The sequence below is a fragment of the Plectropomus leopardus genome, chromosome 20 (assembly GCF_008729295.1).
Source record: "Plectropomus leopardus isolate mb chromosome 20, YSFRI_Pleo_2.0, whole genome shotgun sequence".
Classification (NCBI taxonomy): Eukaryota; Metazoa; Chordata; class Actinopteri; order Perciformes; family Serranidae; genus Plectropomus; species Plectropomus leopardus.
The window spans coordinates 17,929,686-17,956,849 of record NC_056482.1 but is presented as its reverse complement, the minus strand read 5'-3'; the positions used below and the strand labels follow the sequence as shown (position 1 = coordinate 17,956,849).

Here is a 27,164-nt window from a genome sequence, read left to right as displayed (position 1 = left end):
CTGAAGTTGTCTTTGTTTTCTCTTTCTCTGCATGAGTTTGTTAAGCTGCTCAGTTTGTTAAGCTCTCCTTTGCAGAAGTGCTCTGCTTACAAAAAGAGGAATTTAAGACATTTTGTTGTAGGGATAAAAGTAATCTTATTGAGTGCGTTGATGAACGGAGACTTAGAAAGACCTGCTATGTATTGACATTTTACCCGAAAGCACTGGCATCTGTGGGGCTAATGCTTAAATGTCACGAAAATGTTGTACTTTCTTCCTTTTCAATATGTATCTGTCACTAACCTGCTCCGAAGGCGAAGAAGAAGCTCTTGTCGGGGTGTTCCTCAAGCAGTGCCTTGACTCTCTTACCCATCCTCTCATTTCTCTTGTAGATGAGTTCCTGTCGAAAGTAGCTGTCTATTTCCTGGGCTGTCACCTGCTCGCTGGGTGGCAGTGTCACATTATTGAAGTTCGGGACCTGGAGGGTGCAGAGGTGATGGTTCCATCAATCCACAAAAGGTGAGAAGAAGAAAAGGGAGACGAGATTTGTTATGTATTTCCCAGCACTTTTATTCAATAAAATAAAATTCGACAAGGTGCAGAGGTTCTGTTTTGTGGAAGAACTGCAAATAAAGGAGAAAAAGACCTGGCAAGAATGACTGAAGGAGGAGTCGAAAGGCCAAATTGGTGTTATTACAGAGAAGCTGGTAGAAGGGAGGGTGCAGGGCGATAGAGGGTCAGTCAGAGGGTTAGGGGTGAAGGTAAAAGGTTAAAGGTCATGTCACTGGGACACTCCAAAAGGTCAAGGGGTCAAAATGACCTTTAGCTTATTAACTACACAAAACATAGTCCATAGTCCAAGATAATACAAGATAAGACAAGATAAGATAAGATAAGATACTGACCTGTGAGGTGTCATGATTGAAGATGATGGAGTTGAGATCTCCACAGTTGTAGTGTCTGATGAGATCTTCGGTGGTGTACGGGACCTGCAGGCTTCCTGCCCTTAAAGACTCCTGCTGTAATAACGTCTGGTTCAGGGCAAAGATCACCTAGAATGAGACAATGACAGCTTGTCATTTATTGATTTATTTCATACTCTGATGGAAGACCAAAAGGCTTTCTGACATCACTGATTAAGCAAGAGCAAGTAAATTGTGTAAACTCGATGCTTCAAAATGGGAGTTTATTAACCAATGGGTGATGTCACCATGGCTACATTCATTATCAGGTATCCCTTCAAAAAGTATTGGACAAATAATATGCATGACCTGATGGCAACACTTTGGGAAAAAGTTAAAAAGTTATGGGATCAAAGTTGTAAGGATCCATCCTCAGGGAAACATAAATTACTGTACAAAATGTCATGACAGAACATCCAATGGCTGTAAAGACATTCCACTTAAAACCACATATATAAACTTCCTGGTGGCAAGTCACAGGATCACCAAAGTCTCAAGTATCAATGGTCTGGGGCCAGGAATACTTTTAGAGAGCGTCATCTCAATCCATCCAGCAGTTTTTAAGATATTTCAGTATGGACCAATGTGGTCAGCTGACCGACAAACCATCCCTAGAGCTATGCTGCAAACATTGCTTAAACTCACACATGCATCTCACAGACATCATTTTATTCCACCGTCTTGAGTGACAGAAACCCACATGTGATGTAAACCCCAAACAGGTGGTTAACTTAGTAAAATGTTCAGATTTGCTGAACTAACTAGTACAGCAAAGTAGACAGTTTGAGTTTTTCCTGCCAAAAACCCTCTCTGTGCTGCTGCAGAGATTCAGCTATTGTGCAAGCGTGAAATCGGCCAGTGTTCGGTGAGAGGGCCCTGGTGAGCCTGCCGCCTGTGATCAGTGCCGCGAGGACACACATATGCATACATGCACACAAACACACTCTGAAAGTCCTATGGTCTAAGACAGACCCACACAGAAACCACTGCCACTCACCTCAGCACATGCTCTCCCTCTGATCTCTCCACCATACACACTCTCACACACACACAAATACATGCACACCTTTCACCCTGCAAGCCATTGATCTCAAGTCCCATAAAAGAGGAAAGTTTGTATGGCTTATTTGTTTCTCAATGGGAGCAATCAGTCAATGTGAAGATGTGTTTTGTCAGCTGTGGAACTACCGTATGTAAATGTGTCTACAGTATGTCTGCATGTTTTTACAATTCAGTGTACTCTCAGATCTTTGTCAAATAAATTCAGTATTGATATGCATGCCCGTACACCAACCAGGCGGACCCAAGCCACTGTTTTTTTTTTCCATGTTCTGTTTTCTAAGGTGCTCTGATGACACTTTTCTCTCTCGGCTGGCCCATTGTGGGAGCCTCGGTATAGCAGAGGAGAGGAGGAGAGGAGGGCAGCCTGGAGCAGATGCCTTCTTGTCAGAGGACAAAGAACCCCTCCATCACCCTCTCTTCTCCTCTCCCCTGCGCTCCCTCCAGCTTTCATCGGCCGCGCATCAAAGTAGCGCTCTGCATATGAAAAGGGCCCCGTCTTTATGCCACGCAAATTAGCCTATCGCCGCCCCTCCCCGACTCATTTCACAAAAACACCCTCACATCTGTGCCACGTCCGTGAAGGAAGGCCCTCATCTGCAGGGTCTCCCCTTTTTCTCAGCTCTCTCTTCTCCTCTTTCTCCGCTCGCCGTGCCTTTCAGCCCCTTAAATTATGGCTGTGAAGGGAGGAGGAGGGAGAAGCGGGAGGGGGAAGATCAGTCATAGCCAGATAAAAAGAAAGAAAGTAAAAAAAAAAAGGGGGGGGGGGGGCTAAAGGATGGAAAGATAGACAGGAAGAAACACAAGCAAGAAATTAAGGAAGGAAACAGACAACAGGAGCAGAGAGGAGTGTAAGAAAAAAGCTAAATGAATGATCTTTCTTTCCACTATGATCCTCCTCTTCTGTTAGTGCACTGTGGGTCAGCGGGTGCATTTTCCCACTCGGCTCCTTTCATCAGGTCCCCCTGTTTCTTCTTCTCCTCCACCACTGCCCCCTAAACCCCCCCTCCAGCACACACACACAGAAACACAGACACACCCCTTGCTGATATCAAAGCAAGCGGAGCCAATGAAAGTCAATAATTGTCCTTTGTCATGGAAATGTCCCCTCTTGTTGAGATGGAGTGGGGTGGGTGTGTGCATCCAGAGCAAACATCATCACAGTCAGATTCCCACATGTGGAGATTTGGAGTGTTCGGCCGTTCGGGCTGAAAAAACCCTCGCTGTCTCGCTCTGGAGTGTGCTGGCTTAGTTTTAGGATTTGCAAGAAAAGTAGCAAGCTCGCTCTGAGGAAAGGTTACATTAATTGAATTTACAAAACTGTGGATCACTTTCCAACAGCCATAAAAACCATCAGTCTGTTGAGAACAGTAATATCCACTCATCGACTGAACGCACTAGAGTCAAATATCAATTTGCCAGCAGTGACACCATCATCATTTCACCCATTTCACACAGTTCCACAAAAGCAAACACACTGAACACGAGCACTTACACCATACAACCATAACGGTGCAGCTTAGTGAGTCGCACAGCTGAAACTTTTTATTTAAAAATCGTTATTTGAGCATGTAATAAAGTGAATATCTAATCCGTGATGATTGAGCCAAATTCAAATTTCACAGTCTACAAGCTAAACAGTTTTAATTAATTTTTCAGCTCTGCTGAAATCTCACAAAACTTCACATCAGTGGGTCATTATCAAGCTCATATCATGCAGTCTGAGCCACGACAAACAATCTTAGGGACCACCTGTTAGCGTCTCATACAAGTGAGGTAGAGGGGGTGTCATAAATAAGCAGGACAACGCATATTTGGCAATATTTGACATTAGGGGATGAACCTAGCAGCAACCCTCAGGGCTTAAAAATGAAGCCAATGAAAAAGTGCTGCAGTTGATTGAATGACCACTTGCGGCTGGCTCCAAAACAGAGTGAATCCTCATAGACCTCCATGTTAAAATGCACAGCTTTACAGCAGAAATATACATGTTTTCACAGCGTCATGCAAAAAACAGTTTTGGTCTCTACAGCTAATTTCAATATATATGGCGACTCTATAAGAAGTGAATTTTTATTTAACTCAGCCATTAACATTTTCCTGAGGCCCAAAATTAAGCATATTTAAATGCGGGGCCTATTGAGTGACAGGCTGTCTGCGAGGTGTCACTACAGTCCGTGAGTCAGATCCATCCAATGCACCTCCACAGCTCTAACCTCTCGTCTAAATATGGTCAGATCTGGCTCAAAAAAAAAATAGATGGCAACTGCTGAAATGTCAACCTAGAGGCTTCAAAAAGACAGTCCACATATCAATGGATGCGATACAGTAGCTATGTCCATTATTTATACGGCCTGTGGTATATAGTGTGTTGACATAGATTGTCAGGAAGGGAGCTAAATTTCCCTCCTAAATTTTGGCAAGGAAACAACATGGCCAATACCTTCTCATACCAAGTCAACTCATATGTCATTGTAAGTGGACTTTCGCATCTACAGCACATATTACGCTCTAGGTATCCTTCACATCTGCTGTTGTAATTCCTGGATGCCGCAACCAATGCTGGGATATCAACAAAAGCACATCTTTAGGATGAGGCAACAAAAGCAAGTGGCAACCAACACCTGGATGTCATCATAAGCGCATGGTTAGGATTAGAAAAAACATCATGGTTTGGGGCTACATTCATACAGGAAGTGAAATCTGGGCTATTTTCTATGTAGTCCCTTACTCTTGTGAGCGCGAGTGAAAGAAGTCTCCCGTTAAGAAGACTTGTTCCTAGTAAATGTTTTGTTCCTTACAGTCAATAAACTCCTTCAAACTAAAGCTGTATAACTGTCTTTTAAAGTAAAAGGACAACCAGCCTTTTCTAAGATTAATGAAAAGCTTGACACATATACAGATACAAAACACATTCAAACTGGATTGTTGTGGAATTCAAAATGCTAACTGCATTAGTATTAGATTATGCACATCAAACACTTAGTAACATTAACTGTACTAAGCAGGACAGGATGATGGTACGGCAGCGTGCAATGTTCACACGCAGTTTAGCATCAGAGTGCTTTCATTCTTTACATTCATCTTTAGTGTATTTCAGCCTCAACATAGCCATCTTACTCACCTATAGACATAACAAGTGAAGATAAGATAACTCGAGGTATTTAATCTCAATGTGTCAGCAGCACATTTTGTCTGTATATAAATGTATATTGTGTGTAAACTGTATGTGAGTTCCTGTCACAGTATGAATCTGGTGCAATGTGAGCAGCTTGTAAACACTGAGATAAACTCCTTGTATGGTAAAGCCGCAGGCTAATTGATGTAACTCTGATCATAAGTGCTGGCACTGGAGCTGGAGAATGTTTCAGTAACTTAATTTCCAACTTAATTTTGATACAAAACGAAAGAGGAGCTTGCGTGCGTGTGTGTCTGTGTGTGTATGTGTTCCTATCTACAAAAATCTTGTTTTTCTGACTGCTTATGCGCATTTGTGTGTGAGCAGAAAAGCGTGTGTATGGGTTGAAACAAGAGGTTCAAAAGTAACGCACGCGCACACACAGAGCATTTAGAATTCATTGAGCCTTGGCCATCTCTCAAATACAAATGAAAACTTCCAACAACTTCTCTGTTTCCTCCTGACTCCCTGATGTTATCAGAGTAATGCAAATCTCTAAGGGAGCGAAAGAGAAGCAGTCAATGATTTCTACCAGAATCAGCGGAGAAAGAAACACAGCAGTTGAAACAATAGGAGAGAGGTGAAGGCAGAAAGAAAGAGAGAGATAATGAGAGGAATTGACTCTCTGCACTGATGTTATCAGTGAAATCTCAGAGGAGAGCATGAAGGCAGACAGTAATAGACAGATACAGAGATAGGGATTCTGAGTTAAGCGATGTTATCAGTGACATGTCAGATGTCGGAGCAGTCAACCTTAAAACATGACCTATCAGGAGCACAGAAGCACTGCTAGTGTTTCACAGACACTGAAGTATAGTCCTCCGGTAGTCCAACATTTACACACCAACACCTGGTTATTTGACTGCGTTGTTTTCTTTGAACTGCATGAAGTAACTTGCCCTTTATGTCATCTTCCAGAAATTGAGTGACTAAGTTTTCATATAAGTAACAGATACACAGCAGACTTTTTAGGACTGATATTGAGGGTTTTAGGACAGATCTCAGGGTTGTAACAACTGCATGGGACTCCATAAATGATGAAGTCAGACGTCGCCGTCATGTTAAGTTTTCTATTTTCTTATCAGATAATCACTGTCGAGCAGGCTCGCTCAGCTGAGTATAATAATTATTTATAATTAATTATGTCAGAAAAATTAGCAATAAGTGTGTATTCGGATGTAACAGTGAGTAGAAGTACATATATTTTTACTGCAAATATACTTAATAAGAATAAAAAGTATTTTGCCCAACATCTACTTTTAGAATTTGTTAAAAATAATTACTTAAGTACATGTAACAGATTAAATGTATCATGGTACTACCCACCACTGGGACTGGGAAAAAGGCATAAAGGAGGAAAAAGTATTTATTTTCAAATGTGCCCACATTTATAAAGAAATGATTGTCAAAAGCAGCTAATGGGTACAGCAGCTGCAACAAATGGTCACAGCTTCATTCAGCAGGTATTCACTGACATTCCCCATTCACTCACTCTCTCCCTCTCTCTCTCTCTCTTTCTAACACACACACAAAAAAAAAAAAAAAAAAAAAAAAAAAAAAAAAAAAAAAACTGCACATGCATAAATCTTTCACCACTGCACAAGTGAGCTTTCACTTTCTGGCTGAAAACCCACCATTTAAACACACACATGTACACACCTGTCAGTTTGAGTTATCTATATTGTTTTTACACTTTGTCCCTCTATCCCTCCGCATCCACCTCTTTTTCCTCCCCCGTCTCCCCCTTTTCTCTCCTTCCAACTTCCCCAAGCACATTTTCCCCTACTTTTCTCCTTCGCTCTGACTTCCCCATTCATCCTCCCATCATTTCACTCCCTTCCTCTTTCCTTTGATCCTGTACATTCCCTCCCTCCCTCTCTTCGTATCCCTTCTTCCATGCATCTCTCCCTCCCTTTCTCTCTCCTTTGATCCTATACATCCCCTCTATCAGCCAGGTCTTTAAAGATTTGACCCCTGCATTCCTCGGGTCATTTGTGACCTCCTCACTGCGTGTGTGTGTGTTTCTGTGCATGTAAGTGTGTATACACCTGTACAAGATTAGATCTTTTTTCTGTGTGTTTGTATGTACATGCATGCATCTGTCTGTGAGCGTGTGTGTGTGTGTGTGTGTGTTTAAATGCTTCATCAACTTGGATTACAGCAGCCTCTACAGAGCTCAAAGAAGACCTTTGAAGATAAGTTTATTAATTTTAAAATATGAGACAAAAGAAAGGGAATGCAGGGCCTAGGTTTCCTACATGGGGGAGAAAAAGACAAAAAGAAAGATGATGATTTCATCACCAGGCCACACAGAAAAATCCTGAGGCCTACGTCTTTGACAATAATGATGACCGAAAAATTGTTTTTTTTCCCTCTTTTTGAAAGGAAAATCCATCCTTTGGTATAATTGATATATCCGATTCCTTTTGATCTTGAACAGTTCAATCAATGAATGTTGACATGAACAGCTCTCTCACAGAGCCAGACAGCTGAGGTCTGTGTGCACACAAAGTTTCTTTCTCTTCAAAATGTGCATGGAAAAAGGGGGTTTTCATTGGAAGGATATATTTAGGCAGCTTTTCTTTTTTTTTCCTTAAATGGACAATGTATTTTTAGCTGTACAATGGCTGACACTATTTTGTTATTACTCAGTCAATTATTTTCTCTAATGATTCAATTAATCTTTTAATTTATAAAATGTGAGAAAACAATTTCATCATATCTCAGAGCCCAGAATGACATCTTCATATTGCTTGTTTTGAAACCCAAATTTGATTAAAAAAAAAAAAATCAGATTAAAAAGTAACAACTCTACTCATTTAAGAAGCTTAAACCACCCCATGGTTGACATTTTGTTTTGCTTGAAAAATGACTAAACAAGATGACAGATCTAACGGCAAGAGAAATTATTTTAACTCCCATGCCATAAAATGTCAGATAATACATAACGTAAGTCAGTTATGAACAATGTTACGTGACATATCTGACGCATATCACTTGACATTAACCATGCAACCTAGTTTTAAAAAAACGAAATGTTTAACACAGAACACAAACACATGTTAACTCACCTTGATCTCTGGAAGAAGTATAAATAGCACAACAATATAAATGACATTTTGCATGCCATATCTACGCATTTTAAGCTATTCCTATTGTTTAATTCTACGACAACAGATCTGGCTTAAGAAATCGGGTGTAATTCATACACCGTTTGGTGATACCACCCTGCTCTCCTAAGTGAAAGTCCTGTGTTTGGTTCGCCCCTCCACCGCTCTTTGCACTACATCACCGTGGTACGTCATACAGACGTTTAAGGGTACCTTGTGGATTGGAATCAGACACCAGTGGCCACTGACCAAGCTGTCTTACTGAATGAGAACAGACTGGTATTTTACTATATTTACTTTCATTATGTGTTGTACGCCAGCCTAAATGTTAACAACTATTACTGCCAGTAAATGCTAAATGGGAGATCTGTTACAATGAACCTTTGATCTGCGCAGGTCACACTGATGGCCAGCAGACAAACCACATTTATACGTAGCTGTGAATACAGTGCTTCTTCTCCATCTTTCTGTGTGTTCTCTGTTTCTCTCTCTTTATCTCTGTCCAAAACTTCTCTCTCTCTCCCTCTCTCTCTTTCTCTCTCTGTCACTATCTCTTTCTCTCTCATTCACACACTCTCTCTTTCTCTCCCTCGCGCCCTGTAAAAACATTCTTGTGGGGTGCACTTACCTTGGTGCCCGGACGCAGCCAAATATTTAGGCTGTCACAGGGAATCAGCCTCAAACCAAATGGCTGGAGGTCTGTGTTCACGTTCGTGTGTGTGTGTGTGTGTGTGTGTGTGTGTGTGTGTGTGTGTGTGTATGTGTGTACTGGGGATTGTGGTGATTGAAATGTCAACTTCTCAAACCCCCCACTCTATCCTGCTTCTCTAAACCCTGGACAAGCTGTATAAGTCCCAACCAACACACCCTTTGACATACACATGCCAACACAACATGTGTTCACATCTATAGTGATAAAACATTGGATGACAAATGAATAAAAATTCACAGAATTAAAGGGTCACTCAGAATTGGTGGATAACCAATCAATCAACTGAGAGAAAATGAATTGTCAACAGGTCTAATAACCAATTAATTGTTAAGCAAAAATGCCAAATGTTTGGTGGTCCCAGCTTCTCAAATGTGTAAATTTGCTGTTGATCATTTCTGAAAATGTGAGGTTTTGTATAAATCAATCAGTTTCAAAATGTCACCTTGTGTTCTTTGAACAGTTTTCTGATATTTTAAGGACTTAACAATTAATTAAAGTTACAGACAATACTACGATACATCAATAAAATCATCTGATTCTCAATTAAAAATAAAAGCATAAACATAAGAAAAGTTACTCTTCTCTGTCTTAGAACATACAAAATTCAACCCTTCACTGTATATAACAATATGCAAAAATTTGCTAAGAAATCCACACATGCTGCACACATTATGTTTGCACCTGTTATCAGACACTCACTGACCACAAAGGAGAGAAGAGTTTGTGACCACAGACTATTCAAGAGACTTTCTGTCACCCTTTTCCTCTCTCTCTCTCTCTCTCTCTCTCTCTCTCTCTCTCTTTCTCTTTCACACAAGGACACACAGACACGCACATGCAAAACCTCACACAGCAGCCAAGGAGCCACTCAACCCATCAGTCCACTAAGAAACAACACGTGGGTCTTGAAAACACAGTGAGCCACAAGGAAAACAGCCATCAATCTCTGTGACGTGTCTGTCGACTGAAGGAGCGCTGTTAATCTTCAGGACAGCATGAGTCAAGAACAACACTGTATCATGCCGAGATTCAGCTGCGAGCACTTAGTGAGGACACACACTGACCATCCAAGTATCCACGTTGTGTGTGAGTTATCACGCAAACAGGGAAGTAAATAAGATCAAGATAAAACACATTCATGCAGGAAAAAAGTAGCAACATTGTAACCACTTAAGATTCATCAACTGCCAAATGGTCTTCAGTGTCACTATATTAGTTATGTCCAGTCAGTGCATGTGTCTTTAGACAGCGTATACTCATACAACTGTTCATATGATGCCTCAAAAATTAACACCCCTACTGGTTATGTGAGAGGTATAGGGAAATATCGCAATTACAGTTAAGGTTAAGGTTAGGGTGCCGAAGCATGGCATGACCTGAGGTGAGGTGAATGATGTGACTTAATATAGTTATTATGATTAATAATTGGACATTGACTTTTGGTTTCACCCAGAACAAAAACAGATGTCTCCTGGTTGAAAGTCCTGTGTTTGTTTGACCACTTGTTTGTTCACCACTTCGACCAACTCCCTAAATGGACTTTCACGCTCTTTAACTACATCACTTGACTTCCTACTAAGGCACAAGGATCATGTGATCACAACCTCTAGGCTCACAATTACACGGGTTATATAGTGCTTTATCTTATTTAAGTACAAACAGTCTTTAGAGCAGCACATTAGTATCTTATATGATCTTATGTTAAGGCAAGTTTATTTAAATAGCACCTTATCCTATAGAAGTGTTATTCAAAGAGCTTTACAAGTTTTGTTTCACTTTGTTGACTAATCAATTTTTATCAATTACAATCCCCCCGCTACCAATATAATAACAATAAAAACCAAAGCACATATTCATTACTTTTGGGAATATTTTTGGCAAGCTTCATATCATATGACAGTATAAAGCACAAATGCACACACGTATAAACATAGCCTCTTCTGAGGTCAAACAGTTTGACCTCTTCAAGACTCCCAAGGTCACTAATGGACTTCCTTTACTGACTGCTCCATTACTACAGTCACATACATAACATTGTTTAAACCCCATCGACCTCAACCTTCGTGGAGGAGAGTACTTTATTCATATTAAATCATTCACACGTGTGAATGTAAAGGGCAGAAGCTTAGTATAACATTGTGAATCTTTCTGTTGTGATCATGTCCGATGCATCTTTGGGGATTCAGGATGAGGACGGAAGGATCAAACTTTAAAAAAAAAATAGACACAAAAAATGAATTGCTTTCTCAAGCCTTTTGGCATGTAGAAAAATCCTAATGGACTGACAGTCACCTCACCCCCCCCAATTCTTCTAGGTGGTCGAGGGAAGTCGTGTTCTTTTTTCTTTTTTTGAGAAAATCAATTTTTAATTACAGTGACATCCTGAGAAAATCAAATCCACTTGGGGTCTGATTTTACAATACTTTGAAATTTTGAAGACTCAATATTCATAACTCATTATTCACTGTTCATAACTCTCTGTTTTTAGTCCAGCGCATGTTTATCTGTGTCTTTTCTTTTTTTATTGTTTTTGGGGGGTTTTGTTGTTGTTGTTTTGCTTTTATGATATGCTGCTGCATTTTATCTACTTATTATGTGTCTATTTCTTGCGTTAACATTACTGTAAGGTGCTGGCACTTGAGGGGAATGATTAAGGGGGAGAATGGGGGGAAAACATGGAAAAGTAAAGTGTTTAATTGTTTTCTTTGTGTTTTGGAAATAAATATAGTATACAAAAATGTAACTTGCATGATTTTAATAATTATTTCTACAACTGAAGAAAAATAAAATCAGAATTTCAAGAGTAAAGTGATAAAATTTCTTTCATGGGCTGATTTCCTTCTTTGTTTAATAAAAACATTTAAAACCCCATTGGATTAGCTAAAAGCCGAAAGCTTGATACAGCTCATTTATGAAACACTGCCCTCGTGCTTAAAGATACCAAATGTACTACTGCAAAGGATGTTTGTGAAGACAACGTGTTCTCAGCACTGGACAACAAAAACAGCAGACAGCCATGCCAGAAATACATCTCCAACTTTTGACTCTGCACAAGTCAGATAGAAGGAGACAGGGAGAATCAAAAACCCACACAGCGCTATTTACGAGGATCTGCAATTCCCTTAAACCACTGGCTTGAACTCAGAACCAAAGTACCGCTGGCAAAACGAAGCACACAGGCCACGCACACACAGCCAGGCAAGTTCACATTAATTTGCATGTAAACACTTTCCATCAGCTAGCATTAATTCCCTTGTTCTAAACACACAACACTGATGCTCAACCTTTTGACACTATCAACAGCATAAATCCTCTCACACATAAGAGTAAATAAGTTGTTGTCATGGAAAATCGGACCAGAATCCAAACCATCAGAGAAATGCATCTGTTTATTGTGGTTTAAGACTGATCAATAAAGCAGACAAAAGGATTGGGAGAAATAAACAGAAGTCCAGGACAATATTTAGAAACAGACAGTCAGAGGAAAAAGTCTGTGGGGAAGAGAAGAGAAGTGATAAAGAGGCATAGGTGGAAAGATGGAAAGACAGAGGAGGAGCGAGACAGAGGGAAGAGAGAGATGGTTGTTGTTGTGCAGACGTTTGCCACGACCCACAGCCTCACAACCACAGACTTATAAACAGCCAACAAAATATGAGAAGAATCCAAACGTCCTAAATGTATTGGGAGTTCAGTTTTCAAAAGTGTCCCTTTGCGTTCACTGAGGATGGTACACACATTAGCACGCTTCTGTCACGTGAAGTTATGACCAAAATAACAACTGTCAAAGCTGCAGAAATGATACCAGATACACTAAAAAAAAAAGATTTCCACTAATTTTAGATCTGGGGAAGAAGTGCTGCGGGAAGAGGACAGCGAGTGAAAGACACAGTGAGATGTACGAGGACAGAGAGTGGTTTGTGTCTGATTTTAGATCACAGTTCAGCTGTAAGGATTCAGCTGCAAAGTATTCGTATGAATCAAAACGAATTCCATGTCTGCAATGTCTCTAAAGTGACTCATGCATAGCAACACTGACTGATACACCTTTTATTAGGTTAAAAACTGTGAAAATGGTTAAAAAAAAAAAACAACAACACATATTTCATGTGTTAACAGCAGCAGCATGCTAATGCACTAACATTAACAATATTAACATGCTGATGTTAAGAAGGGGGACTGAAAACCTGGCATTTCACCCTGGGCAGTGCCTTAAGTCCCACAGAGAATTGTGTGCCTGATGCATGCTCTTTCAAATCATTATATACGCTATAATTCATCCTCAGGGGGAACATGAATGTCTAAACCAAATTTCAATACACAGAATAGTTATTGAGACATTTCTCTCTCTAAACAACAAGTGTCAACCTCATGGGATACACTAAATGACAGGTCAGAGGGGTCACCAAAATCAGTAGGTTTATCCTCGGGGGACCATGAATATCTGTACCAGAGTTCATGGCAATCTATCAATAGCTGTCTGGACATTTCACTAAAAACAAATATGTCCCCACCGAGGTGGTGCTGGATGAGGAGTTACGGGATCACCAAAGTCTGTCTGGCTGACACTCTGAGGACCACGAATACCTGTACAAAATTTCATTGCAATCGATCTAGAAGTTTTTGAGTTATTTCCATTTTGACCAAAGCCTTGGAGTAAATAATCAACAGACAAACATTGCCATCAATAGAACATTGCTGCTAGCATGGCTAAAAAGCATTTATGTCCAGAACGGTGTTCAAAGCTATGAAAGTAACGCAGAGGTTGTAAACACCTTTGCAAAAGTAGAAAGGACAGACACAGAGAGAGACAGAGAGAAACAAAGTGGTGAAATGAGCTGGGAAGCCAAACAGTGGCGTTGCTGTAAAGCTCTCACAGGTTTTATGATCTCAGCTACCACAGCTCAGACAAACCCCCAAAACACAAACAATCTTAGGGTAGAAACAACCCTGTAAACCTTTATCCACAGCGTGAAACTGACTCTGGGTGGTGGGAGGAATCTGATACATATGTTTATGTGTGTTTGTCTGACGTGTGTGGACACTCACACGAATGCTTAAAATGCATATGTGCGTGTAATAGTTTACATTTCTGTGTGCTTTTGATTATGTACCATTATGTGGTATTGGTGTGTTTTTTCCCATTTTTAAAAATGCCATATCATCGATAATTGTATTCATATATGTAGAGTGGAGGGAGGCAGAAAGAGTATATAAAAACTGAAATAGATGTGTCTCCATAAGAAGTCAGAAACATTATCTGCTTCTTGTTTCATCGGAAACTTCACAGATTAAAACACAATGCCAGGTTTATACATCTCTCCCTTTCTCTCCTTTACAAGGGCAAAAGACGTCTAAGCAACAGACCATCACATTTCCAGTTGTGTTCAGACCAATATCTGTCAGTCATCCAAGAAGCAACAACTATTAATCAAAATGAAATGCGTTCTAAGGGAAAGATCTTATCTACATGCTACAAGACTGTTAGAGCTGGCAGCACAGAGAAACAGTGTGTAGACCACGTGATACTAAAATCTCCTATTAAATCAGCTGCTGTTTTTTAAGGTGGCAAATAATGATGAGCATCAAGCAGGACAACTCAAAAATCAATTCTACATTCAGGATGCCTGAAACCCTCAAGTAAAGAGTACTATAGTTTGTCAACCTTTATGATGTTCTCCTCAGTCCCTCCAACTCCATAGTTGTTACTGATACTGGACATCTGTCTCTGTTGCTATCTCACTGATCACCTTTGTACATCCTGCTGTCCTAAAAGCTATGATTGGCTGGGATTCAATGGACAGTTTGATGTCTCTTTGCCAACCTGGCTAAAGGGAAGGACAAAGGAGAGAGCAATACATGACTTGTAACTAAATATTTATTTGACAAAATAGAAGTTCTACTTAATGTCAAGGAGCAAATTTGCAATGTTGGTTCAAATATTTTCCCAATTGAAAGAAACTCCTTCATTTTACTCCCAGTGCATGTGAAGATATGTGGCATGGTCAAGATATTTGCTTGTCTGAGTCAAAGTCAAGTCAAAACATCTGTGGGGAACAGCAAAGTCTCACAGAAGCTTCATGTGCGGTGCTCACCTGTGAAATTCCACTAAAGCCACCAAAAATGTGGACTGGAGCCAGAAAGACACAAGTGGATTTATGGTCAGGTTCGCTCAAAAACTATGTGGCCTTCTGACTGTAGTTCAGCTCTTTATAGGCTTAAATATGTTTAACCAGCATCTGTATATTCATGATCACCTTCATTTTTACTGTGGATGTCACTTCTTCAAACCAGGCGAAGAATTTCAGCTTTCGACATTTCTGTGCAAACACACAGAATCCTTTCTCCTTTTTGCAGTCACAACTAACAAATTATTTTAATCCCAAATCAAAAAAGTGGCCACAGCACAAAACCTTTCCACAAGTTCCAGGTGACACTACGCGAGGACGCCGAAACTATTAATCCTCTGTGTTGGAGCTTGTGGACAGCTTTGGCCGCATATTGCTCGGCTGAAGTCCAGCCAGGTTTGGCTCATTTCTACAGACTTGATTTAATGCAGACCCACCGCAAACCTGGCCAGTACAGAGAAAGCATAAGCATACGAGTAGCAATTTATAAGACTTTATGTCAAACTTTGAGAGGTTAATGCACATTTGAAAATTAAAGCCCTAACTAAAAAAGCATCATTATCTTTCATTTCTTTGCGCTTTAATTAAAGTCAGTTTAGTCATGCTCATTACTGTGAAAGTGTGTGACTTTGATTATCAATTCTCAAATTAGTTTCAAATACATTTTCAAAACTTTGCATATTTGGTTTCCTTTCTGAATTTTTAATTCAGTTTGACAATATTTAAAATATTAAAACAGCTGTCAGCTTCAGGTGTATAATTTCCTATTTATGTAGTTAAAAGTTGACTATATGCATGGAAGTTTGTGTGGACTACTGCATGCTTGCTCAAAGGTCACTCAGTTGAGAAGGTAAGACCCCAGTTGTCTGAGTCATTTAGCTTTAGACTGTATCCAGAGGTATTAAACGTTTCACTACTGATGTTTCTGCATGTAAAGAAGATGATTATTCTCTTCTTATCTGACAGCTATCAGGTCCTAGAGCACCTTTTTCATGAAGCCACTGAATTTCTTCTCACACATATGCAACACATTGTTTTAATGCAATGTAACCAATCCATAGCACAAACACTAAAGCCAAATTCATGGTTACAGAAAATTAAAAAATGTGTTAAATTGAAGTAGTGGGTGCCCTTGACACATGCACATATATAAAAGTATGGGAATTTAGTGGTAATGCGACTATGTGTTAGACTTAAAACTACTGCAGCTGATACAGTATACATTAGGGGAGACCAGGTTCAATTGTAACATCTGAAATTGCACAATTTAGAAATGAGACAAAACCATAAAATTCATGCTCATTCTCTGTGATAAGGTAAGGTTACTTTATTCAAACCCATACCACTAAAAGATGAGGCATCCTTCTTGACACACATTTTACAAACACTGTGGTTGCTAATTGTGTAAATATTTTGTGAAAGTACCAAAAGCCAACCATACAATATCGTTCAAATATCGATATCAGGGTATTCGGGGGAAATAAATCATGACATATGGTTTTCACCAGATTGCTGGTTATATGAACGTATTACATCTCTTGTTACAATTGCCGCTGCATATGGGGTGCATGTAGTATGTCACCTCTAAGGTTGTTAATATTGTAACAATTGTGAAAATTGATGAATATTAACAAGTAGAACACAGATACAAGATCTAGATACTGTACAAATTACACCCAAATAGTTCAAGAGGTTTTTGAGTGAAGACACAGAAATCACAAATTGTTAAAATTACCCCCAGTCTCCCCACACAATATCAATTCATGTTCTTACTGGCTAAAGTGAGTAAGTGCCAACAGTAAGTGTCAAAAGTATGCTGAATGTGTGAAAGCAACTACTGACAGCTATTAGTCGAGCAAATGCTAATGTCGTTTACCATGTGTGATTAAGAAGTGATAATTAAAACCCCAAGAAGGTGATGAATTGGTACTCCAGCCTGCAAAAAATGTTGAGATTCTGTATAATTCATGGGAAAAAGGAATAATCATCAGTCATTGTAAGTTGTGCCTTCTGGGTTTAGACAAGTTAAAACAATGGAAACCTGACACAAGATGTTTCATGAGTGTTTTGAATGAATGGTTAACTGAAGTCAGCAGTGTTTTGATGTAACAGGAGACATTTGCTAACCTTAAACAGTGAGTTTACTCTTGTATTTCACAACTTTTATTGTATTTTTTTCAATACATATGAATTAATATGATAACTCTTTTCCCCCCAAAAAAGCCCATGTAAGGAATTCCCTAATTTTATCAGTCACATGCTAATTCAGCACTGATTGGTCATAGCCTGAGGTCCTGGCCACATTCAGGCCTGCAAAAATCTCAACTTGCAAAACAATAGAAGGAATGATGGGCACCAAACAAATTGAAATTAGCATCGTAATGACTCTAATTGCTCTTACGTAAAACTTACATTAGCTTTAAATATGTGGAAGGCCGCAGTTAGAGTGTTTGTAGATGCTGAGCTTTTCTTACTTAAATTAGGCACACTGCGAGATAGAAGAATTACAAACGTGTTTCAGTGTTTTTCCATGGGCTCTTTGCCCTCTGTGAGGTTTCACAATCAGATGTTGGAACAGTGAGCGGAAAACTGAATGCTAAAACAAATCTGTGGCAGAAATATCTGTTATTTCATCTGTAATTGCATTTGGAGTTATCTTTACTTATTTCATTGGTTATTACACATTAATCTTTGGAGCAGATCCTGTCATTGATTAATTGATTGTAATGAACTGTGCTCAACTTGACCTTGGGCCCATTTGGCCAACTAAAGAATGTAAAGTTAAGGTACATCATTTACTACCAGGTGGCTGTAAAGGCCTCAACATGCAGGTTTTCATGTTGATGCAAAAATGCTGATAAATGAAGGTAATAAGTATCAAGTCAGAGGCACTAAATTAGTTTTGATGCATTGAACATTGGTTGCAGAGCAATGCTCATGTTACGAGGCTCTTCCAGCTTGCACAAGGTTTCATGACCTGGTGTTAAGTCAGAGAGACAAGCTATTAAATCTCTACTTGAGCTGCAGAAGCCGGCGTTACACAACCAGGAAAGGCCCACAGCAGTTACCAGAAGTCAGACTCCCTTCCACTGGCGTGTATTACTGTATATACTTTCAAGGATCTAAGCTCTTTTTCTTGGCGCATGGTTGGAACCATCCGTCTGCATCTGATCCGCTTTCAATCAAACACAGTTGCAAAACAAAACACTGCAAATAGGGCGAACTTGTGCAGGAATAGAAAATCAAATTTGTAATTACTCTACCTTGATATGACAAAAACAAAGAGGGGGATTTGCTCATGATCATATAAAAAGTGGAAACAAACATCTCCCGAAAAAAAGAAGGAAAATTATGTTATCAGGGTTTCCCAGACCAATTTATTTGTGGTGGGCCACTACAACTGAAACACAATTGATCTGCTGCCACAAACAGATTTTCTATTTTTAGAGCTGGATCATGAACACTATCAAAAATTATATACGATAGGTTATTCATTAACCACATTCTTGTAGTGCAGAGCGTACTCTGGGCACAAACCGAGCAGTAGAACGTCAGGCGCATTGAAAGTGAAACAAAAAAAAGTAAAAAAAAGTTAGCATTCAGTTACAAACAGCTGCTCCTCTCGTCCATCAATCTGATCTTATCAGCTGTGAATGGATAGACAGATCAATTATTTACCAAGTTATCCACAAGTGACAAACTGCTGTTGAGGAAAAAAAACGTATAACACAGAGCTCCACCTGCAAAGCGTTCATGGACCCACAAAAAACTCAAAATTTAGAGTAACTGCCACACAAACACTCATTCTGTGGGAAACACTGCTTACAATCAATGAAACTCACTGGCACTAAACTGGCATTAATCTCCATCCATCATTCATACAGCAAAAAAATCACACTGATGACCCGCAGGGCTTCTTTGTTCAATTACATCTCTTCATGATGACTTGTTGACAAACCTTATACTTCAGTTTCTGTCTCTATAGCTTTTAGAAAAAGGGGGTTTTGAAAGCTAGATGAGCTCGGCATCTTTGTCTCCAGTGTCATGTTTCCAGACAGATGGACAGATAACGTTTAAGGAAACGTCAGACATCTAATATGGGACTGTTTGGTCAACAGTAGGGGGGAAATCAAGCACCACAGTGCCACATGAAACCAGCAATGCAAAGGAAGCTGTGAGGACATGTTGGAAATTCAACCATAGAACTGTATACACAAAAGCTCATTCATACACGAACATGAACTCTTGCAAACAAGTACAGAAATGCACGTGCACACACACAGACGCAAACAATAATAAACGGATACAAGCAATTACATGAACAAATACTCGCTGGACAAACTTGCTGCAACTAAACATGGAAAGTTCAGTCTTTGATCAAAGCTGAGTGAAGTATAAATTGCAAATTATTTGAGGACAAAGAAAAAATAAACAACTCACTTCCTACAATATGAGTGAGTATAAATTTGCAGCTTCACTGCAAAAAGTGAACAGCTACCAGGTGTATTTACCTCAAAGAAAAACTGTTTAAGTATATGTCAGCATATTTTCACGTGAATATATCTTACTGGTGAAACATCTGCTTTTCTGGTGTTCCATAGGAAATTACACTGCATGTTTCCTATTAATATATCATATGATTTATCTGGAATAACTGTTTCATCGGTTATTAAAAATGTCCCCATGATTCATCATTTGTCTAAACAACGAATTAATATTCTTTAAGCCAAGACAATCATCTGGCAAAGCATTAAAGCCGCACTTGAAACACCTTAATGAGCTTAATACATTTTAGCACAGGTTAAGATTTATTGTGTTCTTGTCATTTTTTGGCCGTGTTGACCCACATGAGGACACGAATACAATTTATCACTGCAGGCCATTCTGCTCTGGTGATCGCTGAAACAATTGGTTCTTTCCAGTGGGACAGATGAGATTTAATCAAGTTTGCTGCCGGGGTTTTGCTGTGTAATACTGTCATCATGCCAGTATATGTTCTCTCTCTTCCTTACACACACACACACACTTGCTTTCTTGCCAAGAATTAGATAAGATTGATTCTACTCTTTCTTTATGTACAGACGGTAAGTTAAGCTTAGCAAAATCCTGGAAACGAAGTACAAAAGAGTTAAAACAACAAAATGTGGCTTTAAAGTGGGTTAGGGACTACTTCTTAGTGAGGTGTAGTGACTAAATCACCCAATGAAGAAACAGGTCCTCACATACAGCCCTGTACAAACAGGGTTAGACTAGCTCTTCCCACCTGTTTCCATTTTTTATTCCATTATTTTTTATATATGTTAAGTAGCTATATATTTATAGATATGACAAACATTCCCAATATAATGACCTATTCATTAGTAGACGTGACGTGAAAACACTAACGGTGCTATCTGGAGTCAGTGTTTGGTTTGTGTGTTGTGGGCTACTGTAGAAATATGGAGGTGCAACATAGTTATAAACGACTCATTCTAAGGTAACAAAAACAGGGTTTTTGCTTGTTTGTTTTGTTTTGTTTTCTTCTCTTATTTTATTTTATTCTATTTCTGAAATATATCCCCGTAGATCCTACATAGTGGACATTTAAGATGCCTTCAACTTTATTGTCATTAGTGTACATGTTCACACCCTTATCATTATTGGTGTGGGAAAAGGAATTTACATAACAATCTTACCCTTTGTGATTCTCAAACTGATATGCAAATGTAAGTAATTGATTTTTATATATTTTCAATGGTTATGCTGATGGAAAATAAGTGGAGCTCAACCACAAGTGCACGGTGGTGTGCAAATGCAGCACAGGGACGTTGTACATCCTGCACACGCTATAATTACTGGGCAATTTATCCTCAAAAAAAGGTATGTTGCAGTGCAATTTGAATGTAAGAACTTAAAAATTAGCTTTTTTATGGCAAAAGTGATGTATTTTGTTGATACATTTTTGTATCAACAGACCCTGAAAGTAGTGCACCCCTTTCTATTTACTGAGTCGAGGTCGGGCATTTGTCGAGAATTGATTTTTAATCTAGTCACAACACCAAGAATCGAATCAAATGGAATCATAAAATTTCCAAAGTTTCCCAACTCTACTGATAATCATCATTAACATTATCATCACTCTCATTTTACCGTTTAATCTGATTACTGGGATGACTGAGACAGATTTTCTTCCATAGGCAAACTCTGGAAATCAGTGGCAGCATGCCCAAAGCGCTGCCCATGCCGGGTTAAAAAATAAGGACAGCCTTTGTAATGTCCCAGATGGTGAGCTTCACTTTTCATGACATCTACACAGCCAACACACTCAGCAGCCGTTACGATCAGCGCAGCGCAGGGTGTGGGAGTTTCAGAATGCTCACACTTAGTGACAGCGTCTGTCCTGTCCAATGAGTCTTGGGGCAGGGTGAACTGTCTGTTCGTTTGTAACCTCTCAGATCAGATTTATAGTACAAGACATTTTGCCCACACATCTGTTGGTTCAAGAACAAACTTTACTTTGATGTTTTCAGTGTTAGCGTTTAAATGCACAAGCCAAGAGAGCTCTGCCCTCTTGTTGTAACTGAGAACAGACTTCACTCCCTGTGTGCACAGGATACTTCTTGACCAAGGGGTTAAGATGATCTGTTAAAAAAAAGCTAAATCATGAAAGTGTTTTTGGTAATAATTAATTTTTTTGTAGGGCGATGTAAACTGAAGCAGTACAAAGACCTTTAACTCTGTGAAACCTGAGCAAATTGATTTGAAAAACATGGGGAAAAGGCAATGAGCAACTTAGAAAGACATGGCCCCCACATTAGCAAGAAATTAGGAAAAAGTTGCAAAAAAGATTACATGAAAATAAGAAGGAAAATAAAATTTAAAATAGAGTTAAAAATGACCCAAAAAGTGCTGAAAATTACGAAAAAATATATGTATACATTTTTGACATACTTTTAAACATAAACTATAAAAATTATGAATATTGTTTTATGGACATTTTTCCTATTTCTTTCTCCCCATTAAAAATATATTTTTTCAGGTAAATTTCTTGTTCATTTCACTATTTTTTTGCAATTTGTGGGCATTTCTTACCAAGTTTCTAGCTGCCTTTTTTTCACATGTTTTCATAAGAAATCAAACCAATTAGCGCAGGTTTCAAGGGGTTAAACAGCTTGTAAAAGGCGTCTGAATGCAGGACAAGAAAACTGTTGTCAATTCTGGTTTCAACAAGCTAAGCCATGTTTAAGGAGGAACATCGTTTCTGAAATTGGGTATGAAAATTTCACAACAACAGAGACAAGAAGATATGATATTTGGGTTAAAATCAGGTTATAGATATGGGTTTTGTTTGGACTACAGTAGATCTTGCTGGCCCAGCAGAGTCAGAGCCCTGCAGCACGTCAGTAGAAGTAAAAAGAAAACACCACAACTGAAGTTACCAGGTTGTCAAAAAGAGGTAATGTCATGATACCTTTAATGGAGTCAGAGTCACGCCTTCCTTCCTTAATGGCTCCTCTACTGATCTAAGTCTGCATCTCAACTCCCTCCTCATCATGAATGAACCAAATGGGCTTCAAACATTCCTCCCCTGTTCTCATAGTCGTACACTGAGACCTGCATTCATCACCTCTCCATGCACCATTACTCCCAGTGATGGGAGGAAAGAAACAACACTTTCATTAGCAGGTCTGCTCCACTGAGGTGTGGAATGTCCCGCGGGTTTCCAACAACAGTGACAGAGAAAGCCGGCCTTCATACGTCCATTGTTGTCTTCAACAAGCTCACTTAGTGTAATGGGCAAGGCTGAGCCTGCTCTTCAAAAGACGAGGGGCACCACGCAAGAATAAGAGCAGTCATGCTTATCCAGATTAGGGATCAGAGTATAGAAAGTTTAATTCATTGTGGTTTGAAAATAATGAGCTCAATGGGCTTAATTTATAGTGGCAGGCAAAAATGGACACATCACTTGTAAGATGAGATTTTTTTAAAAAAGCACCATATCTTTATAATGCTTTTAGCTATCTTACAGCCTAATTCTAACAGATGTCGTGTTTTAACAGAACTACACGAGGCAAGAACTTAAAGGGATGATTCAGATAAAAAAGCAGGGTTGTATGAGGAACTTAACCATAATCATAGTTAACCATTACATACAGTGGATGTCCTGCAGCAGACCCTCTGTTTTGGAGAAGTAGACAGAAGTCTGACATAGAAGCTAAGCAATGCACTGCTGTGGACATGGTATGCGGAAAAATGTCTTTTAGCCACCTAAAAAAAGTCCAACCTAAAAAAAAATCAATATGAGCTTAGTGTATTTTATACTGACTATATTTTCACCACTTCACTTTGCAGGAGACACACCATTTTGATAGAGAAGCTGTTAACCGCTTCAGTTCCCATCAATACTCTCATCAAAGCCACCAGACTCCATTGACAAAAACAGTCCTTTGGCTTGCTAAACACAGGAGCTGCTGGTCTACCGCTGCTTACATCAGTTGGTTTGTTTGTGTGTGCGGCTTTGGTGAACTGACCCCTTAAAAATGCCAAAGTCACTCAATAACACAAACATACTAACTGATTGAGGCAGCAGTAGAGGAGCCCTGACCTGCCTGAAATAAAAAGCGCCTCTGCTAATGTCAAAGAAAATCAGTCCATATTTATGAAAAATAATATTAGGCTTATAAAGCTTTAAAAAAAAACAGTCTGATTACATCTTACACCAAAGGCCACATAATAAATGAATGGGGCGATCATATTTAACACTGAACCGCCACATTGATGTGATGCATCAGGATTTGTCTATTTCAGCTCAGTAGGTGCTTTTTTTGATTGTTTTGCAGTAATTAATTAATGAGAGAAGCATGTTGCAATGTGGGGAAAAAGAAAACAATTTGGGAAAAAAAAGAGACAAATAGCTCAATGAAGTTACTTTGATAATCACAAACTATGTGGGCCTTAATCAGGTTGACATTACTTTGTATTGGCAAGCTGGAGGTTCAATTCTGCTGATTAAATTCCCCAATGTCTCTGTTAAATTAAAAATATCCTGGTCAAGTCAGCAGGTGATGTGAGTTACCACCTCTTCCAAACTCCCAAATCTCAACAATAATTACTCAAACAGTGCTGCTGAGGCAAAATTAAACATGATTTAAAGGCCTTTTCTCACCTCAACCTTCTTCATAACTAGATTTTGGTATAACTCCACAACAGCAAACCATGATTCTTCAAATCAGACAAAAGCCCAGTAACTGGCCGATGAGCGGTGCGTTCATCCAATCAGCTGTGCATAGTCTTCAACAAAGGCACGAAGAGAGAAGCTGTCACTACTTCAATTCATGAAATATTTTCCATTTGCCTTCTAAAGTCTGCAGCACGCCTGATGTAATTGGCCAGTGAAAACATTACAGAAACTATTACAGACCGTAAATATGCTTCTCTAGTTGTAGCCTCATTAAACAGTACTTTCCATCAAGAACGGCGTCTGAGGCGGCAGCATTGTTTCACTAGGAGTGTATCTCACTCATCGCGCTCTATCTGGACATCGTACACTTGAGTTGAGCTAAAAGGCTTTAAATGGAATTGCCCTTTTCAACTAGACTGCAAAAACAGTGAAAGAAAATGTTTACTGAAATATTAAGCGGGCTGCTTCAAGCCAGCAGGGTTGAGGCGTCCATCAAGCTGCTGTTGATTAGATTGAAACCGAGTGTGGAAATTATGGAGTGCCAAGCTGTGTGCTGTGCCGGTGCAGCGTCGGGGTAGGGGTTGTTTCTGGGACACTAGAATTCATTGTTGAGGCCTCTGGAGATTTTCTGGACCTAATTCAATGAAAGCTGTGATGATGGGAAGTTTTTCTCTCTTTATTGCCCTGTTGACAAACCCAGTTTCAGCCACCCACTTTCTTTCTCTGCTATCCATAATAACAAATCCCAATGCCTCAACGTCAAAATAAATTATTTGTGAATGCTTTCAGAATGAGACCAATACAACCATTACAAAAATTACTCATGATGGTCTGCTACGTCTTTTAGGTTAGTGGCCATGCTGTACCTATGGCGGCTACATGTATAGGCTCTGTAGGTGCACCAGAGCTGACATATGCCCCCTCGGAAAAAAGTAATTTCACATTATGGATTTGGGGGTGTTAGATACCACATGGGAACATCAAGATATGTGATAGACTGCTTGTGTTTTCTCCTATAAATTTCCAATGCTTGTGGAGACAGTTGATGGTAAAGATAACATTGAGAAAGTGGAAGGAAGACCCAGCAGGTTTCTCCTTTTCGGGAGCAGACATTTCCACTGCACATCCTGCTCAATGTGATCTACTCTGCATCACAGTTAGAGGAGCTGTATATGACATCCACAACTTTACCACAGCAAACATGTTTTTGCTATGTAAGATATGCTGGAGTAATGGTGTCCTGACCAGAGAGTGACATCTTCATACCTCTCTGTGTGCAACATATCCTCATACAACTTCTCTTGTGATATCATACAACTTAGCATCCCAAGAATGATGGTCTGTACTTAGCGTAAAGTTACACTGGATCTGAACTACTCCCATCAGCATAAATCCATCTTTTAAAAAAAACAACGAAGGAAATGTTATGTAAACCCTGGTCACAAATGTCAACATCAGACACTTTGTACCTCAAATCTGACAGAGGTTTTGGATCAGTATAACAACATCGCCTGCCTTTGCTTACAAGAAAGAACAGTCATTACTTGCACAAGCACAAAACCAACAGCCAATGCTGTAATATTCCTGGTGACAACAGTTTCGTCCACAACACTTTTAGTGATTTAAAACAACACAAGAAATTACATTTCATCTTCAAAAAATGAGACAACTGTGAGAGGATCTAAGAAATAATGACTTCACTGTTCATGTGAAAATGCTTCCTCAGCAGAAGTGTTAACAACACAAGCTAAATGTAATCATCTCATCCCAGTCAGGGAATAAAATCTTCACTCTTTGTGATTGTAAACTCTTACTCATACTCCATGTGTTTATCCAGACATAAACTTCTCCCGTTCTTCATCTTCCACTCAAGAGAACGCTAATAAAAGTGCTGCTGGGTGGTTTGAGCCGAGACTTATAGGCTGAAGGGCCAACAAGGCCTGCTTTAAAATAACAACACTTTAAGCTTCTGGGTGTTAGGGTAAATGGTCAGGTGTAATCCCCTTAGCTCCTGACCAACATTAGCAGAAATTCCTCAATAATACGCAACATGATTTCATAGTGACTGCTGCCTTTGAGAGATGTTTGTAATGCTGAAAGGGTCACCAAGGGGCACAGACAGACAGGCAGACAAGGGGACTTAAGTGTGCCGGTTTGGGGAACAAGGTTCCTTTTTTTCTGGCGCTTTCAGACTTGAGTCATTAGGATCCATTTTTCTTTAATAACAAAGAGCGTGGCGGAGCACGGCTCAATGTTTGCACAGCTGATTATTAACACCACACCTTTCTCCACTTAACTACGCTATGGGAAAGAGAGGAAAAGACAAAACCAAAGGCCTCTGTTGTAAAAATGAAAAAAAAAATCTGGTGGATAAAACTCTGTATATTCACAACTAAAACTGTACGTGAGCGCACAGTCATATATGTGCATATGCATTCTTTTCATCAATTTTGACTTAAAAAACAGACTGCAAAATTATAACACAATTAGTAAAAGTGGCAAAGAAACTAATGACAATGTCACCCGTCTTAATTTCTCAATCTCCTCTCTATATCTGCTAAAACTGTGCGTATGCCTGGTCTGAAGTCTTTGTAAGATGTGCATATTCTCATGGTGTATTCTTACTTTCTTAATACTAGTTTACATGTTGGAAAAGACAAGTATATCCATTTTTTTTCACATCTGGTCCCTGGTCTTTGCCATTTGTCTGACACATTTTACATTTGATGTCAAGCCTTTTCAGCAGAGTAGATCTGACATTGAGTTTATTGAAACAAACCTAAAAGTCTGAAGGGTAAACTCACCAGCTGCACAAGTAGCTGCCACCTTTTGACACCTGTAGCACACAGTGGATCTACCATGGGGTTGCACCAATCTGA

General features: G+C 39.4%; 1 protein-coding gene across 1 annotated transcript in view; it reads right to left on the bottom strand.

The window, feature by feature from the left end:
• Positions 1-27,164, bottom strand: part of trabd2a (TraB domain containing 2A) — a 66,898-nt gene that overhangs the window by 34,610 nt on the left and 5,124 nt on the right. The window contains exons 3-4 of the mRNA XM_042509478.1: positions 885-1,031; positions 283-457 (exon numbers count right to left, since the gene is read on the bottom strand). Coding sequence (XP_042365412.1) covers positions 283-457; positions 885-1,031 — 322 coding nt within the window. The remainder of the gene's footprint in view (positions 1-282; positions 458-884; positions 1,032-27,164) is intronic.